Source organism: Carcharhinus amblyrhynchos, chromosome 8 (genome assembly GCF_965287045.1).
Source record: "Carcharhinus amblyrhynchos chromosome 8, sCarAmb.v2.hapA, whole genome shotgun sequence".
In the NCBI taxonomy this organism is placed as follows: Eukaryota; Metazoa; Chordata; class Chondrichthyes; order Carcharhiniformes; family Carcharhinidae; genus Carcharhinus; species Carcharhinus amblyrhynchos.
The window spans coordinates 71,954,620-71,971,703 of NC_137331.1; the positions used below are offsets into that span (position 1 = coordinate 71,954,620).

The 17,084-nt window shown below is 44.2% G+C and overlaps 1 protein-coding gene across 10 annotated transcripts in view; it reads right to left on the bottom strand.

Annotated features, from left to right (window-relative positions):
- dtna (dystrobrevin, alpha) overlaps positions 1 to 17,084 on the bottom strand; it is a 195,408-nt gene that overhangs the window by 36,844 nt on the left and 141,480 nt on the right. For all 10 annotated transcript variants that reach the window (XM_080194256.1, XM_080194255.1, XM_080194253.1 and 7 more), the window contains one exon: positions 1,373 to 1,460. In XM_080194256.1, coding sequence (XP_080050382.1) covers positions 1,373 to 1,460 — 88 coding nt within the window. The remainder of the gene's footprint in view (positions 1 to 1,372; positions 1,461 to 17,084) is intronic.

Here is a 17,084-nt window from a genome sequence, read left to right on the forward strand (position 1 = left end):
AGATGAATGAGATGGAGAGATGCAGATATTTAGGCAGAATTTCAGAACCAACGAGCTGGAGGCACAGCCGCAATGGAGGGGCAAAGGGAATGGGAAATTGAAAACAGCCCAGGTTTGGAGGAATATATATAGGAGAATAGTACGGCTGGGGGATGTCACAGACCATGAAAATTAAACTCTTAAATGAGAGCTAATGAGAACAGGGTTGGTGAGGATAGTGAGGATTGAAAAATGAGATTAGAATAATAGATGATGAAAGAAGGGAGAGGGCTCAAGTGGAGCATATATGCCTGCATCAACTAGTTAAGCCAAATGGCCTGTTTCTGTGCTATATACTGTATTTAAAAGAGGCTTGTTGAAGAGTATTATGAAGAGTTGGAGATGAAAGGTTGGGCCAGAGAGCTTTGGAATACATGAGCATAAAAAAGCAACAAAAGGAAAAAATAGGATTTCATCAGCAGATGGTCAACATAAGGGTATTGCAATAGGTGGTAATTTTGATGGGTGGTTAAGGGATTTGAAGCTCATATCAACCAAATAAGGTGACAAGGTTAGAAAGAGTTGGCTTAACCTGAGGCTGGGGAATAGGGTGGAATCTGCCGTGAGGGCACAGACTTTTAAGTGAAGCCAAAGATAATGGGGGTGATTCTCCCAGCTTGCTGCAATGTAGTGAGCTGGGAGATCTAGCAGAAGTCGATTCATCCGCTGGGCGCCACAGCCTCTACTCATCTCCAGCAGCCTGATTTCTGGCGCCATCAGCTCCGCACCAGAAATCAGTGCAGAGCTGCATAATATATTTAAATCCTAATTTGCATTCAATTTGAATAGCACTGGCAGGCACGGGACTGAAATCCAACATCCCGCCCCTCCACCACCAACCCTGCATATAAGGAGCAATTGGGGCTGGCCATCGGGGTAAGTGATGTGAAGAAAACACTTTTTTTTGCTCAGTAAGTGGTTAGAACTTGGAATACACTGCCTAAAAATAAGGTGCTTTGAATGGTGTGAGGCTCTGACAAAAGAATTGGATAAACATCTGCAGAAAACAGATTTGTAAGGCTCCAAGGAAAGAATAGGGGGACTGGGCCAACTTGAGAAATCCTTGTTGGCAGCCACTATAGACACAACAACCTGAATGGTCTCCTTCTGTGCTCTAACCATTGTGTGATTCTAATAATGCTATGAAATCAATTTGCAGATTCTGGACAAAATGCACAAGGTGGGCTTTACGTTGCACTGCTGCTCTGAAGAAACTTGTAAAAATGTATATACTTGTGATGTGGCAGATAATATTGAGCTGTTCAGCTGCAACTAAGTCAAACATATTAGAAATGGAGCAAAAAGAAACCAGACTGTTTGGTTCACTACTCACTGAAGATGCTGCCTCAGCAGCGAGTCGTGCTGCGTACCGTGCTATCAATCGATGTTCTTCATCTAAACGGTTTGGACTATCAAGGACACTGTTAAGAAAAGATAAAGCCTCAGCAGTAACTCTGGATCCATCATTTTATTATTCTCAATCTCACTAAAATTAAAATTTCTTCTTGTGCATTTTTCTGGATATTGTTGCTCCAGCAAAATACATTTCAACTCAATACTGGGAATACCCACTTACACATGCAATTTAAATATTGTTTCTTTACATTTATTATAATCTGTGTAAAGATAGTAGTAATAGTTGTGACAAAATAACACTGTACCAAATGATTTGTTATTTGCTCCCGTTGTATAGTTTAAGCAAAGCACTTACTGCAAAATCAAGGTTTGTTGTACACTGCTCACACCTTCTAGTTCAACATGCATCGCTCTGCTGATAAATTTTCTCAGAACTGTTGTAGATTTCAGACCTTGGTTATATTTACTCCTACAATTGCATTCCTAACAGTTTTCCAATAATAATTATAAGACCTCAAAAGTTCAACAAGAATGGCCTTTTGTGAAATCTTACATTAGTTTATATTAATATGGCTGAAAATTGTGATCTGAAAGACCTTTGGAATTGTACTCCTTGGAGCAGAGAAGATGAAGAGAAATTTAATAGATGTACTTAAAATTATGAGGAGTCTTAAAAGAGTAAATGAGTAGAAAATGTCCCACTGGTGGCAAGGTCGGTAACCAAAGGACACACATTTAAGATAATTCACAAAACAGACAGAGGGGAGATGAGATTTTTAATGCAGCAATGATGATTTGGAATTCACGGCCTGAAATGGTGCTAGGAACAGATTCAATAGTAACTGTCAAAAGGGAATTTGAAAAACACTTGAATTGAAACAATTTGCAGGTCTGTGGGTAAAGAACAGATGAGTGGGACTAATTGGATAGCACTCTGAAAAGGTCAGCACAGAAAATTTGACTTATTTCTGTGCTGATAGATATTGTGATTCTATGAGGTGTCGGCTTCAGTGTGTAACCTATATAAGTGATGATGTGGAGATGCTGGCATTGGACTGGGTTAAACACAGCAACAAGTCTGACAACACCAGGTTTAAGTCCAACCGATTTATTTGATAGAAATCAAATAAATTTGTTGGACTTAAACCTGGTGTTGTCAGACTTCTTACTGTGTTGACCTATATAACTCAGACAAAGAACATTGCAAGGGCTACCTTTGCCTAACTCACAAGGATGGAAGTTCATGCAAGCTCATTTGCCCCCAAACTGGGAGGCCTCAGGTCTCGTTTGACTATAAAGATTAACACCAACTCCAAATCCAGGAAAAAAGCTTTTAGTACAAGAACTTAGTTCATGGTTGGATTACAATCAATGTGCAGAATTAAGAATCATCCTGTTGCACATCATTAGGGTCTCTCTCCTGTGTTCGTATACAAATCATGGTGCACCTATGAAATCTACTCCAGGTGGCTTACAGCTTGGAAGGTGAAAGGTTGCTTAGCTCCCTTGAGCAGCTCTGACCCTTAACAGCTTTATCTACAGACTGTATAGCCACGGCAGTAAAGCTCAGCTGGCTGTGTGGCACTGACTTCTCAAATACAAACCATTTTCTTAAACCATTCGCCCAGAACAGCACCCAACTGAAAGCACACCATGGGAACAGGCGACCCTTCCAACAAGTTAAGACAGTTCTGGGGTTGCCATCACCAGTCAGATGGACCTAGCAAGGGGATGGAGTGGGTTGGTGAGGGCAGGAATGGCTGTCACAACAGAGGTAGATATTGGTGGGGGCATGGGGGGGGGGGGGGGGGGAGGCAACCTCTGTGGGTTACAGAATACTGATTAGGTGGGATTCCCTCTCCCCAATCTATAGGGAAGCAATCAACCAGAGTTCACACAGCAGAGGGCCCAACCATCACTGGGAAAATGGCAGCAACAGGCCTTTAATTGGCTCAATTGGCTTCTTGGGTGGTAAAGTTGGAGCATTACATCTTCCCAACCACTGGCAAAATACCATGGAGGTGGGAAGGCAACATGCTCCCCCTCGCTTCTCACAGGCACTCCAACTCCCAGCCCATTCCTCGAAGACTGGTAAAATTCAGTGCTACAAGTGCAAACTATTCCCCTTCTTCATTCAAGGAAGTCACTTCAGCATCAATCAGTATCTAACTAAACCTTAAAGGCATTGTATTTTAAAAGTTTACTTGCCTTCACTTGTTCCTCTGTTGGTGTGCTACAATTTGAGCTTGAATATTCCATGTCTCCCACATAGCTGCTATGAAACTCTAAACAGCAGCTAAAGCAATCTGTTGCAAATTGTAGTCATTTCCTTTGCACGTATTTCATGCTGCTCTGTTTTGTATGCAATAATAAAATCCAACTTTTTGAACTCAATGCACAATTTTTGAATACAAATAGAATTCAGCAGTTTTTAAACTTATTCTAAATCTAGTGTATTTTGTACTCATGGTCGAGCGACCGTTATCATCCAGAGGTGTGGGACCATCTAAATCTATTACATATCCACATTTTCACCAGTGATAACAAAAGCATCTGTGGTTATATGGTTTAAATATGTACTTACAAACTATAAACTTCCAAATATAATATGACTCATTATTCTACAGGAAGTAGCAAAACACATTGAGTAAAAATATCAATAATGCTTTAAACCCAAGATTCCATCACCCTTACACCAAACAGGTAAACTGTCAAGAAAATTGCCAGTACACTTCTGTTGTGGGAATGCCTTTGCGTTACAATTTCATGAACAAATGGATTAATATTTACTTTAATGGATTGTTTCGGCTGTTCATCTAAACTCTACATAAATCATATATTTCCAAAAATGGAACTGCTGAAATCAGCAGATCTCTGATGCTTTATAGTAGGAATATATCAAGAATTTTCTTAGTCAATCTAATTACCAACATCATATTTCAGTTTGAGTTTTCAACGTGACCTTAGTATTACTCAAATATAGCTGAAAAATCACCATTATTGAAAATATCAAGATCAAAAGAATGCAACTTACTATCAGTAAAGGAAAGTCCATCAGAACTAGCTGGTCTACAAAGAAATGTTTATGATTATAAATTTTAAATACACAATCTAATATTGTTGTCATAACAATTGTAGTCAACTAAGTTTCTGTACACTACTTTTACTGACACAGCACAAAGCTGTTTATTGGAATAAACCTGTTAATTAAGTGACATAATGAGCCTTGATTTTGTTTTGCATTTTATTGGCATTACCAGGCTCACAATTCAGTCACCAAGAAGGTAATGCAAAATATGACCACAGCATATGTTTTAAAGAATAATTAAAATGATAAAATTCTCATTAGATTTTGAAGAACAGTAACTACCAAGTTCATTTGCAATATTTACATCAAACTGATCTGGGGAGAGTGAAGAAATTGAGGAAAATAGTGAAACTATAATTGGGGATGGGGGCTGGATGGTTGACCTGTGAAGAATAGAGATTTCTTCAATAACTGCACTTTTGGATGTGTTCTCACTCTTGTATATCTCACTGTGCTGCAATGTGGAGAGGAATCTCTCACAATGATCTTCTGATCTTGTCTGATTGAAGATATGACCACCAAAGAACTTCCCTGTTTCTCAAAGTTCTCAGATTTTAATTTGAAGTTTAATTTTTTTTATTTTACTGTATTCTTGAAGTTACAAAGCCAATATGCATAATGGACGGCACAGACCCAAATTCAACTTCTTACTTGCTTCAAAAACTGAATTCAAATTTAATCCAATTCATGGCACACACAAGAAAGACACACAAGATCCAAGCTGACAAGAAAAGGCATTGCACATCATCTTGGGCTTGATCTGATGCTTGATCTTAGCCAGAATCAATATTTGTTGTCATCAGAATGCAGGGTCACATTTCCTTATACAAATATGAAAATCCAAAGTGAATGACCCTGGCCTCTATTATGTACGAATAGAAATCAGTAATGGTGCTTAAAATATAAATGTATGTTGCTTTTTCTCTTTGCTTCTGGAATTTCACTCATTGTTCCTCTGTTTATTTCACTTGTATTTTTTTCTCTCAAAAGATATTCAAGTTGTTCAGTCACTTGAAGGACATGTTATTTTGTAACAATGTATCATTGTGAAGGCTGTTATTTTCTGAGTAAAACGAATTGTGCACTTACTGTATTATCAAAGGAATCATAGAACCACCACAGTACAGAAGGAGAACATTCAGCCCATCAAGTCTGCACTGATCCTCCGAAAGACCATCCTACCAGAAAGACCAGGTCCACCCCCAGACCTACCCCGTAACCCCACCCATTTACCCTGCTAATCCCTACACATCTTGGGACACTAAGGGGCAATTTAACATGGCCAATCCATTGTGGGAGGAAACCAGAGCATCCAGAGGAAACTGATGCGGACATGGGGAGAATGTGAAAACTCCACAAACAAAATTGTTTTCAGCGTTGCTTCACCGAATGAGGCAATATTGTTCAAAAAGGAGGTGCCAAAGGCGGATGTTTTATAAAGGATGCAATGTTAGCATTTTTGAAAGATTATGGGGCAAAGTTTGTTAGGACTGGCACACAGTATGAGATTTATCCATGCCTCTTCACTGTACTGTAAGCAGCGCAATAAATTTATGCTGCTTTATGAAGTGGCTGAACGTGGCTGTCTTTGTTGTGCATATCAGCAGGAGTCCTTACGGCACAATTATGTAACTAGAATTATTTCAAGGCAGCCTGCATCTCTTAAAGTGGAGGTGCTTGGGAGCTGCAGGATGTGATAGAAGAGAACCTGTCCTGTGAAAGAATAAAGACTGAATGACCAAGCAAGAAAATGTGCACTAAATGTTTAGGACATTGGAGAGATTTGCAAGGAAATTGGATGTCCGCCAGACACTTTCTCCCAGAGCAGCACAATCACACAGTGGCCAGGGACCCAGGTTCAATTCCTGGCTTGGGTCACTGTCTATGTGGAATTTGCACGTCCTCCCTGTGTCTGCATTTGTTTCCTCCAGGTGCTCCGGTTTCCTCCCACATTCTGAAAGACGTGCTGGTTAGGTGCATTGACCCGAACAGGTGCCAGACTGTGGCGACTAGGGGAATTACACAGTAACTTCATTGCAGTGTTAATGTCAGCCTTACTTGTGACTAATAAATAAACTTTAAGTTGGTCCTTACTCTTTCTGAGGTTGCAGTTGTGGCTACAGCAATTGGCAGATCTCAGCCAAAACTTCTTTAGTAAAGTGTAGCCATCTCAAGAATGGGCACACGGTGGCACAGTGGTTAGCACTGCTGCCACACAGCGCCAAGGACCAGGGTTCGATTCTTGGTCACTGTGTGTGTGGAGTTTGCACATTCTTCCCCATGTCTGTGTGGATTTCTTCTGGGTGTTCCTGTTTTTTTCCCACTGTCCAAAGATGTGTGGGTTAAGTGGACTGGCTATGTTAAATTGCCCCTTAGTGTCAGGCAGACTAGCTCAGGTTATGGGGTTATGGGGAAAGGGCCTGGGTGAGATTGTAGTCGTGCAGACTTGATGGGCCATTTGGCCTTTTTCTGCATTGTAGGATTCCATGATTACTCAGGGTTCAGTGGGAGGAAGCAGTTTCAAAGTCAATGCCAAAAGCATTGTTCCTAGAAGCTTTATACAGTGCAGGAAGATGTTTAATAGCCATGCGAGTTGCTAATGTGAGTGAGTTCATCATCAAATAGCATATCCTCTCAAATGCACCACTGGTCTCACTTACTGCTCAAGTCGTTACATCCCCATAATCCACTTACTGATTGTATTTATCAGCTGTCAATCCTACCGTTCATATCTTCAACCTCATCCTCATACACTTGCAACCAGAACTCACAGCTTGCACACTGGCAGCTACTTAACCATACATAAGAAATAGGAGCAGGAGTAGGCCATCTAGCCCTTCGAGCCTGCCCCGCCATTCAATAAGATCATGGCTGATCTGTCACTGCTCAGTTCCGCTTTCCCGCCCTCTCCCCATAACCCTTAATCCCCTCTCTTATCAAAAAGCCATCAACCCGCGTCTTAAAAATGTTTAGCGAAGCAGCCTCCACCACTTCAACGGGCAGAGAATTCCAGAGATCCACCACCCTTTGAGTGAAGAAGTTCCTCCTCAACTCCGTTCTAAACCGCCCCCCTTTTATCTTGAGGCTGTGCCCCCTAGTCCTACTGTCTTTTTTGAGCGGGAAGAGTCTCTCCACCTCTATCCTATCCATCCCATTCATCATCTTATACGTCTCAATGAGATCTCCTCTCATTCTTCTAAACTCTAACGAGTACAAGCCTAGTTTATTCAGCCTCTCCTCATAGCTCAGCCCCCTCAACTCCGGTATCAGCCTAGTAAACCTCCTCTGCACTCCCTCCAAGGCCAAAATATCTTTGTGTAGGTGCGGCGCCCAAAACTGCACACAGTACTCCAGCTGCGGCCTCACCAATGCCCTATACAGCTGCAGCAAGACCTCCCTACTTTTATATTCAATCCCCCTCGCTATGAAGGCCCGCATCCCATTCGCCTTCCTGACCACATGCTGCACCTGCAAGCTGGGTTTTTGCGACTCATGCACAAGGACCCCGAGGTCCCTCTGCACCGTCGCCTGCTGCAGTTTTTCGTCCCGTAAGTAATAGTCCTTCCTACCATTCTTCCTACCAAAGTGGACCACCTCACACTTGCCAACATTAAATGCCATTTGCCATTTCCTGGCCCATTCGCCCAGCCTATCTAGATCCTTCTGCAGACTCTCCACACCCTCCGCACAATTTGCCGTTCCCCCAATCTTGGTGTCATCAGCAAATTTTGACACCATACACTCGGTTCCCTCCTCCAGATCATCTATATAAATGGTAAAAAGCTGAGGCCCCAGCACCGACCCCTGGGGCACTCCACTAGTCACCATCCGCCAATCCGAATAGCACCCGTTGACCCCCACTCTCTGCCTCCTATTTGACAACCAATCCTCTATCCACGCTAACACCCTACCCCCAACTCCACGTCCCTCGACCTTCTGCAATAACCTCTTGTGAGGTACTTTGTCAAACGCCTTCTGAAAATCCAGAAAGACCACATCCACCGGCTCTCCTCTATCCACCGCCCTAGACACATCCTCATAGAACTCCAGTAAATTTGTCAGACACGACTTCCCTTTAATGAAACCGTGCTGCGTCTGCTCTATCAAGCAATTCCCTTCAAGATGCCTCGCAATTTCCTCCTTAATGACAGATTCTAACATTTTACCTACCACAGACGTTAAACTAACCGGCCTATAATTCCCCGCCTTTTGCCTGGCACCCTTCTTAAACAACGGCGTAACATTAGCAGTTTTCCAATCATCTGGCACTTCCCCGGAATCCAGCGACGTCTGGAAAATAACCACCAAGGCATCCACTATCACCAACGCCATTTCTTTCAGAACCCTCGGATGCATTCCATCCGGTCCTGGGGACTTGTCCACAATCAGCCCCTCCAGTCTGTCGAGCACCGCCTCTCTAGTAACAGTAATGTCATTAAGACCCTCCAGTCCTACCACCTTTCCATCGCTAACACCCGGCAAATTATTCACGTCCTCCTCCGTGAAGACAGAAACAAAAAAGTTATTCAATACCTTAGCCATATCCTCATCCCCTACCACTAGGTCCCCTTTCTCATCCTCTAAAGGACCAACATTCACCCTAGCCAGCCTCTTCCTTTTTATATATTTATAAAAACTCTTGCTATCCTTTTTTATATTAAGCGCTAGCCCAGCTTCATAGTTTCTCCTACCCTTCTTTATCAACTTCTTTGTCAATCTTTGTTGACATTTAAACCTCTCCCAATCCTCTTCTCGCCCACTACTCTTAGCTACTCTAAATCCCTCCGCTTTTAATTTAACACTTTCCTTCACCTCCTTCGTTATCCACGGCTTATTACCTCTCTTCCTACTATCCTTTTTGACCATCGGAATAAATTTCCGCTGAGCACCAAGAAAGATCTCCATAAAGATCCTCCACTGCTCCTCAACAGACCCTCCCTCCAACGCGCTCCCCCAGTCCACATTCACCAATTCTTCTCTCATCCTACCGTACTCCCCTCTATTCAAACAGAGGACGCGTGTCCGGGAACCCACTTTCTCCTCCTCCATCTGCACCAGAAACTCCACCATACAATGATCACTCTCCCCAAGAGGATCCTTCACCACAAGGTCCCTAATTCTACCCGCCTCATTACATAGCACCAGATCCAAGATAGCTCGCTCCCTCGTCGGCTCCAACACACGCCGTTCGAGGAAACTATCCCGGCAGCATTCCAAGAACTCTTCCTCGAGCCCCCCGCGTCCAACATGGGTCGACCAATCAATATGCAGATTGAAATCCCCCATAATTACGGCCATCCCATTCCTGCATGCCGCACTTATTTGCGCGTTAACAGCCTGCCCCACCTCCAGATCATTATTCGGGGGCCTATAGACGACACCCACCAGCGTCTTCCTCCCTTTGCTGTTCCTAATCTCCACCCACAACGATTCCACCCTCTGCTCCTTGGCTCCAATATCATCCCTTGCTACCACCGTGATGCTATCCTTAATCAGCAGAGCTACGCACCCCCCTTTTCCCTCCTGCCTATCCTTCCTAAACACTTGATAGCCCTGTACATTCAGCTCCCAGTCCCTGTCACCCTGCAGCCACGTCTCTGTAATGGCCACCAGATCGTATCCATTTGTGTCGATCTGCGCCACCAGGTCATCCACTTTATTCCGAATGCTTCGTGCATTCAGATAAAGCGCTTTCATCCCAGCCTTCACCTGGACCCTATTTGCCGTAACGCCACCAACCATACTCACGCCCCCTACTCCCTCTATTATTGGGACATCCTCGGCCTCTTCCCTTACTTGTACCCTCTCCTTAACTTTAGACCTCGTAACATCACCTACCCTCGCACCCCCCCCCCCCCCCCCCCACCCCCCACCCCCCAATTAGTTTAAAGCCCTGTCTACAGTCCTGTTTACTCGATTCGCCAGCACTCTGGTCCCAGCACGGTTCAGACCAACCCCATCCCGCCCGAACAGGTCCCACCTACCCCAATACTGGTGCCAATGCCCCATAAATTCAAACCCATTCCTCCCACACCAATCCCTGAGCCACCCACTCACTTCCTTAATCATGTCGACCCTACACCCGTCTGCACTTGGTTCAGGCAGTAGCCCAGAGATGACCACCTCGTTGGTTCGACTTTTTAATTCCATTCCCAGCTTTTCATACTCCCTCCCCAGATCCTCAGTCCGCATTTTGCTTACGTCGCCGGCACCCACATGTACCACAACGACCGGATTCTCACCCTCCCATTCCAGGTTCCTCTGCAGCCCAGCTGCGACATCCCGGACCCGAGCACCAGGCAGACAACACACCCTTCTGTGCACTTTGTCATTGTGACAAAGGACAGTGTCAATACCCTTCACCCCACTATCCCCAATCACTACTACGTTCCTTTTCCCCCTCTCTTTGCCTATGTCCTGCTGCATCCTGCAGTTTGCTCACCAACCTCACCTGCCTCGTTCTCGTCCAGCCTGGAAGCAAGAACCTCAAACCTGTTATGCAGATTAAGAGGCTGAGGCCTCCGCTCCCCACCCTCCTTCCTCCGCTCCTCACCCCCCTTCCTCCTCCCAGCAGCCCCCTCTTGTCCCTGACCCTTAGAGTTAGCCAGTCTAGGGGGGGTGGATGTCACTTGCACCCCATTGACAATGGCACCCTCTCTCCCCCTGATGAGCCTCAGCGTCTGTAGCTCAGAGGCCAGCTCATTTACCCTGAGCTGGAGCTCCTCCAGCAACCTGCACTTACTACAGACACGGTCACTGGGATGGACCCTGGGGTCCACCAGTTCCCACATCATACAGAAACCACACATCACATGCCCCTCCATTATTCACTGTAGTAGTTGTGAAAAAAAATTTTTTGTTCCTTGTTTTTCAAACGAACTCACCTGTCCTTTTTTCCTTCAAGCCCTTTTTGATATCAAGCCCTAATAGCTCACTCTGCTTCCCACTCACTCCGCTGCCCGCTCAGACGCTGCCCACTGTCCACACCAGGCCTCCTTTTAAACCTGGCGCTGATTTAAAGCTGATGGCCCACACCATGACAGCTATGTTTTGCCAAAATTGCAGGACATTCACAAACACGCTTCTGTTCCTTGCAGGAGAAGCTGCTGAATTACACCAGACAGCTGGGGAGAACAGAAGGAGATAAAACATGCCTGCATATTCTAACCCCATGGACAAGAACGTCATCAGATGGGACAATGCTAAAGCCTTTGGAAGTGCAGCATCAGCATATGTAATAACCCAATTCCTCCACGTTAGCAATCTCTTCTGACTTAGAAGCTTCAAGTGGTGTAAAGAAACGCCTCTCACTCTCTTTCCCCTCACCACAACCTTATCCTATCTTTTTAATTTCAGATACCAAAGTCCTGGAACCTGCCAAGCCAGTGGAAGAAGAGAAAGGTAATGAACAGTGTCACTTGACCTTATGCTCAGAACCAGTAGCTCAGACACAAGAAAGACATGAATCAGAACATGGTAAGATACCTGGCAAGGTGATACCCATGAAGGTGAAAGGATAGTACAGGGACAGCCTGCCGTGCACACTAGATCTGCTGTAGAGGACTTGGATGATGACTCTGATGAACTAAGCTACATAAAACATTCAATTAAATGCTTGATATACTTGAAAACTTGTGCACTACGTCCACAAACATGGGGAAGACCAGCAAAGCTTTTCACAAATCTTGGAGTATATCCTTTCCAGTATGGGATGGCTGATCTCCTCCATCAGCGATCCTGTTGAATCAACAGCATTTGATGACTGATATCAAAGATTGCGTGGCAGCTTCCTGCGTGCTTCAGTGGAAATTCAGGCTGCTGTCCTTTGGATACAACTAGTCAAAGGGACTGAAAGCATTACAGCAGTTCATCAAACTATTGTCCACAGATCAACAGCTGAGGTGTCGTCCAGGTTAAGTGGCAGTAACTCCATGGAGCAGGCTGCTCTCTCTCCCTCAGAATAACAACATTTATACTGCCACCACGGTAACTCCACCAGTGTTGTTGTTGTTCCCTGACAGCCAGCCAACCCAGACCACTGTAGGTGATGTAGACTAAATCCAGACCCTCTAGGCCCACAGCAGCTCATGGTAACTATCCAAAGCTATCTGCAGTCTGCTCAATACAAGTCAGCAACCTTTCATTATCAACGCTGCAGAAACTATGGTGGCACATCATAGAGGCATTAGGGAAGGCTCATGGAAGACTGATACTATGAAAATGCACAAGGGTGATTAGTTAAGTTTTGTTTGTAGAATATAATGATCAAACATATAAATTTAGATTGAAATGCACATTTTATGGTGGTTTTTTTGTCAGAAGGAGGACAATATGATGATTAGTGTTGAAGGAAAGGTAAGAAGTGCACCGCATGGGATGAATAGGAATGGTGATTTAGTCAAGATTACTGATACTCCCATGAAAAATATGCTCAGGCAAAAAGGGAATGTCTGATTACAGCTTCCCTCATTTTTCCTGTTCCTCCATTCCTATGCATTTCTTCCTCCTCCACAGCTTCTCGAGCGAGGGATGGTGGCAAAGATTCTTCCCTCATTCTAGCTAGGTCATGCAGCATGATCATGAACCTTGATGTTCATTCAGTTGACTAGCGCAGGATACCTCAGAGTGGCCCAGGCCACAAAGCATTGTTTGAAGATCCCTGGGAATATCTGAGAAGAGTTCCAAGCCCACATTCGCCAGGCTGATATTTGATGTGGTTATGCTGGAAATGTGGTCATACTGTATAGATGCTTTTTGGTACCAAAATGGCATCCATAGCATCAAAACTTCAAGTGCTAAGGAGCCCAATTTTACAGCGTCTCTTGGTATGGAGAATCTCAAAGGGCTCTCCAATGCAGAACTGTATTGCAAACTGTGAGATGTTGCTTTCATCTCTAGCAGTACCTTGGAAGGAATCAGATGCATAAAGGTTAACAGCCATCGTCACTTTTCAGTTACAGACAAGTTGGTCCTCACTCTTTTTGAGACTGCAGTTGCAGCTGGAGCAATGCACAGATCTCAGCCACAACTTCTTTAGTAAAGTGAAGACATCTCAAGAATTGATTGTCACTGAAATTGAGCGAAGACAATTGCTCCCTAAAGAGCTTCTGTGGCTATGATCTCCCACTAAAAGCCTCTTCATTCTTATAGTAGCTTGTTTTCAATTCCAAGAGGAAGGCTTACCAGATCATCTATATCCATGAGCACCATGTTTCAGTCAATAAAAATGTATTTTAGCATCAATCAAAACACTCTCTATAGACCAATGAAACTTTGGTCAAGTATATAAAAGCTCTAAAAATACATTCTAAAGTCCAAAGATGTGCGGGTAGGTTGATTGGCCATGCTAAATTGACCCTAATGTCAGGGGATTAGCAGGTGAATGTTTGGGTTTACGGGAATAGGCCATGTGTGAGATTATGGTCGGTACAGACTTGATGGGCCGAATAGCCTCCTTCTGGACTGTAGGAATTCTATACAGAAGTACACCAACAGTCAGGAGAAATAATGCAGCACTAACCTGTAAGTAGTTCATGATCATTTTCTATCATGCTGGTGGAGAGTCTGTCAGGTTTTTTAATGTCATGTTCAATTGTGTGAGGTTAAGAAAGGGTATAGTCTGGAGTGTGGCATTCAAAAGTGGTGGTACTGGCATCAAACCAGTCCTATACATTAATTGACATTATATCTGCCTGGTCTAAATGCTCCTGGTGATCATTAGTTATGCATGCAAAAATTCCTAAATTAAGATGGCATCGGGCACACTTCCCATTTTAAGTGTGCACATATATCGTAGATGTCATTTTTGCAATGGAGGCCTCAAGCGTCTAAACCACGGGCTTTATAGCACCCGATTTAGCCCATAGTGTCTGTTGGCTCTTGAGCCAAAACTCATTCAGTCCCCAAATCTAGGTGAATGGAAAGTGGTACTATGAAATTTTCAAAGAATTCTATCAAGGCGGAATTTTACCAGAGCTGTAAAATTACGCGATTGCCAAGAAATCAGGATCAGGCCCGATTTCTCAGCTCTCATGATTTAATGAGAGCTGGAAATCTAGCGAGGTTAGCCTCTCGCTGGAAATGGGCGCGAGGCTGAATAATTTATTTAAATATATTTAAATTTGAGTTTCCACATGTTTAGTGAGCCCAGTGCTCTATCGCTTGCCTTTATGGTCTCGCCAGTTCTCTCCAGCGAGGGAAACACCTGTTCCCCATGAATGGATGGAACCAGAGGCCAGTGAGGCCTCCTGGGGAGGCTAAGGGCATGGGCGCTGCCTCTTGGGCAGGGCCAGCCTGACAGTGCCAGTCTGGCACTTTGGCAATGCCTAGTTGGCATACTGTTGCGCAGTGCCTGGGGTGGAACCTCTGTGGGTGTTGACTATTGGGACAAGACCGAAGGGGTGATGCTATGGCATGAAGTGGGGCTGGGGAGTGGGGGTAGGAAATGAAGGGGACACTGGATTAAAGCAAATTACTGCCGATGCTGGAATCTGAAACCAAAGGAGAAAACACTGGAAAATCTCAGCAGGTCTGGTAGCATCTGTAAGGGGAGAAAAGAACTGACATTTTGAGTTCAGATAAGGGTTATCTGGACTTACAGATGCTGACAGACCTGCTGAGATTTTCCAGTGTTTTCTCTTTTGGTGAAGGGGGACACACTGCGCACTCTGCAATGGGATCAGATCCAGGGGAGGGGGTATCCGCTGCACACTCTGCAACAGGATTGGATCAGGGGATGTGGGACGAAGTAGGCCATTACCACTCCACACTTGCCATTGGATCGGGAAGGGGGAGCCCGATCAGTCTGGATGGCGTGGGGGGCGGAGGGGTGTGTGTGCAGCGGGGCTAGATGCCCATGCATTGTCGGGCTTGTGATTGGCCATGGGCTCCTGTAATTGCAGGGGTAACGAAGCATTTGATTGAGGTTGCCTGCAATAGCAGGGCCCTGATAGCTTTCTTTCCCTGTCTGTTAGACCCCTGCAGTTGCAGAATCAGAGGTCTGCACATGCGTGGAAACTGCCTGCAGCAGTTACAAATGGTCTAGACCATTTTTCAGTGACTAAGTGCATAAGATTGGGTTTGAAAACTCATCCAAAAAAACGGATCAGAAACTTTCCCATTTTCATGCTAGCTGGGGTAAAATTTTATCCCACGTGTTTGAAATGGAAACGCTGGCAGTCATTGGTGCCATCCATAGGAGATGAGAGCATGACTAACATTTACAGGAAAGGTACTGGATGCCTGGTTCATACTTCACCCCTTACAAATCTTGATGATCTAAAAATCATCTAAACACTCATTAGGAAGCCCGTATTGCTAACTTTTTATACACATAAATCATCAGTTTATCAGCCACTGAATGTGTCAGACTGGTGCAAATGAAGGAAGGGGTTCCTCACCTGTAAATTTTTTAAAATGTGTTTTATTAATGGAAGCACTCCTGTCAGGTGGGGGGAATTTGTAACCAGAACAGGGCCCAGAGGAAGGGAAATTTAATCCACATGACAAACAAAGCTCATTACTTCTGTTTATTTATTTATTCACAGCATGGAAAGCCCAGCAATTATGGCACACCTTGAACTGCCCTCAAGGTGATGGTGAGAAAGGTGAGGTAGGAAGGATTACTCTTCCCCTAAACCTGCTGAAATTAAATTGCAGGACATTCTTCCCTGCACACTTAAGTGCACACTTCTACAAACTCCTTCTCTCTCCTATCTCTTCCCTTTTGCCCCGCCCCTTTTCCATTCATCTTATCCCATCGCCCTCTCTTGCAACTTTTTGCCTTCTCTTTTTCTCTCTCGACTTCCTTTGCACCTTCCCCCAATGTTGGCAGTGTGATAGTTCAGTTTTATACTTCTCAGCTTCTACGATGGAGAAGCTCCTATTCTCTATCTCTCTGCTCACCTAAATTTCTGTACATTTTAAACTATCATATCAAAACAAAGACGGAATGTTAGATTCTTTTTCCAGTGGTGGCTAAACTGTGCCTACAGCCGAGTTCAATTTTCCTAACTCTCTAAACTTGCTCCAGCTGAAAATTACACTTAAGTCTGTTTGCAATTTCACGGGCTCAATATTTAAAGTTTTCAGGCTTCCGAACCATTACTTCTGTGCCACGGTTTTCAGTAGTTTAAAGCTGTAAAATATGCTTTCTACATTACTTATCTTTTAGTCTTTTGGGAGCAGATACTGCTGTGGCACAATTCTCTACAGCACCACTTAATTAACTGTACCTTTGTTATAATAGACTGTGGCTTTAGTTGAAATCCCCTCCTACATCAATGACTAAGCACCTCTTTGTATTGCTTTTCTGTAGCCTCAGCTGAATTCCTCCTCTCTTAATCCTTGATCTGCCATACATCACAGCCCATGACCCTGGTTCTGGCCAGATCTCTCTGTATGATATCCTGCGTCCCACCACCTGGATCCCTGTCTGCATCAGTTACACACCAACACAGAAGATAAGAGAAGAAAAAGACGTTTACAGAGAGAAGGCAAGAGACGAGAAAGACAAGGAGATGGAATAGCAAGAAAAATGAAAGAGCAGAAGTACAAGACGAACAAAAATGCAAGAGAATGAAGGAAAAGCAGAGTAGGGAAG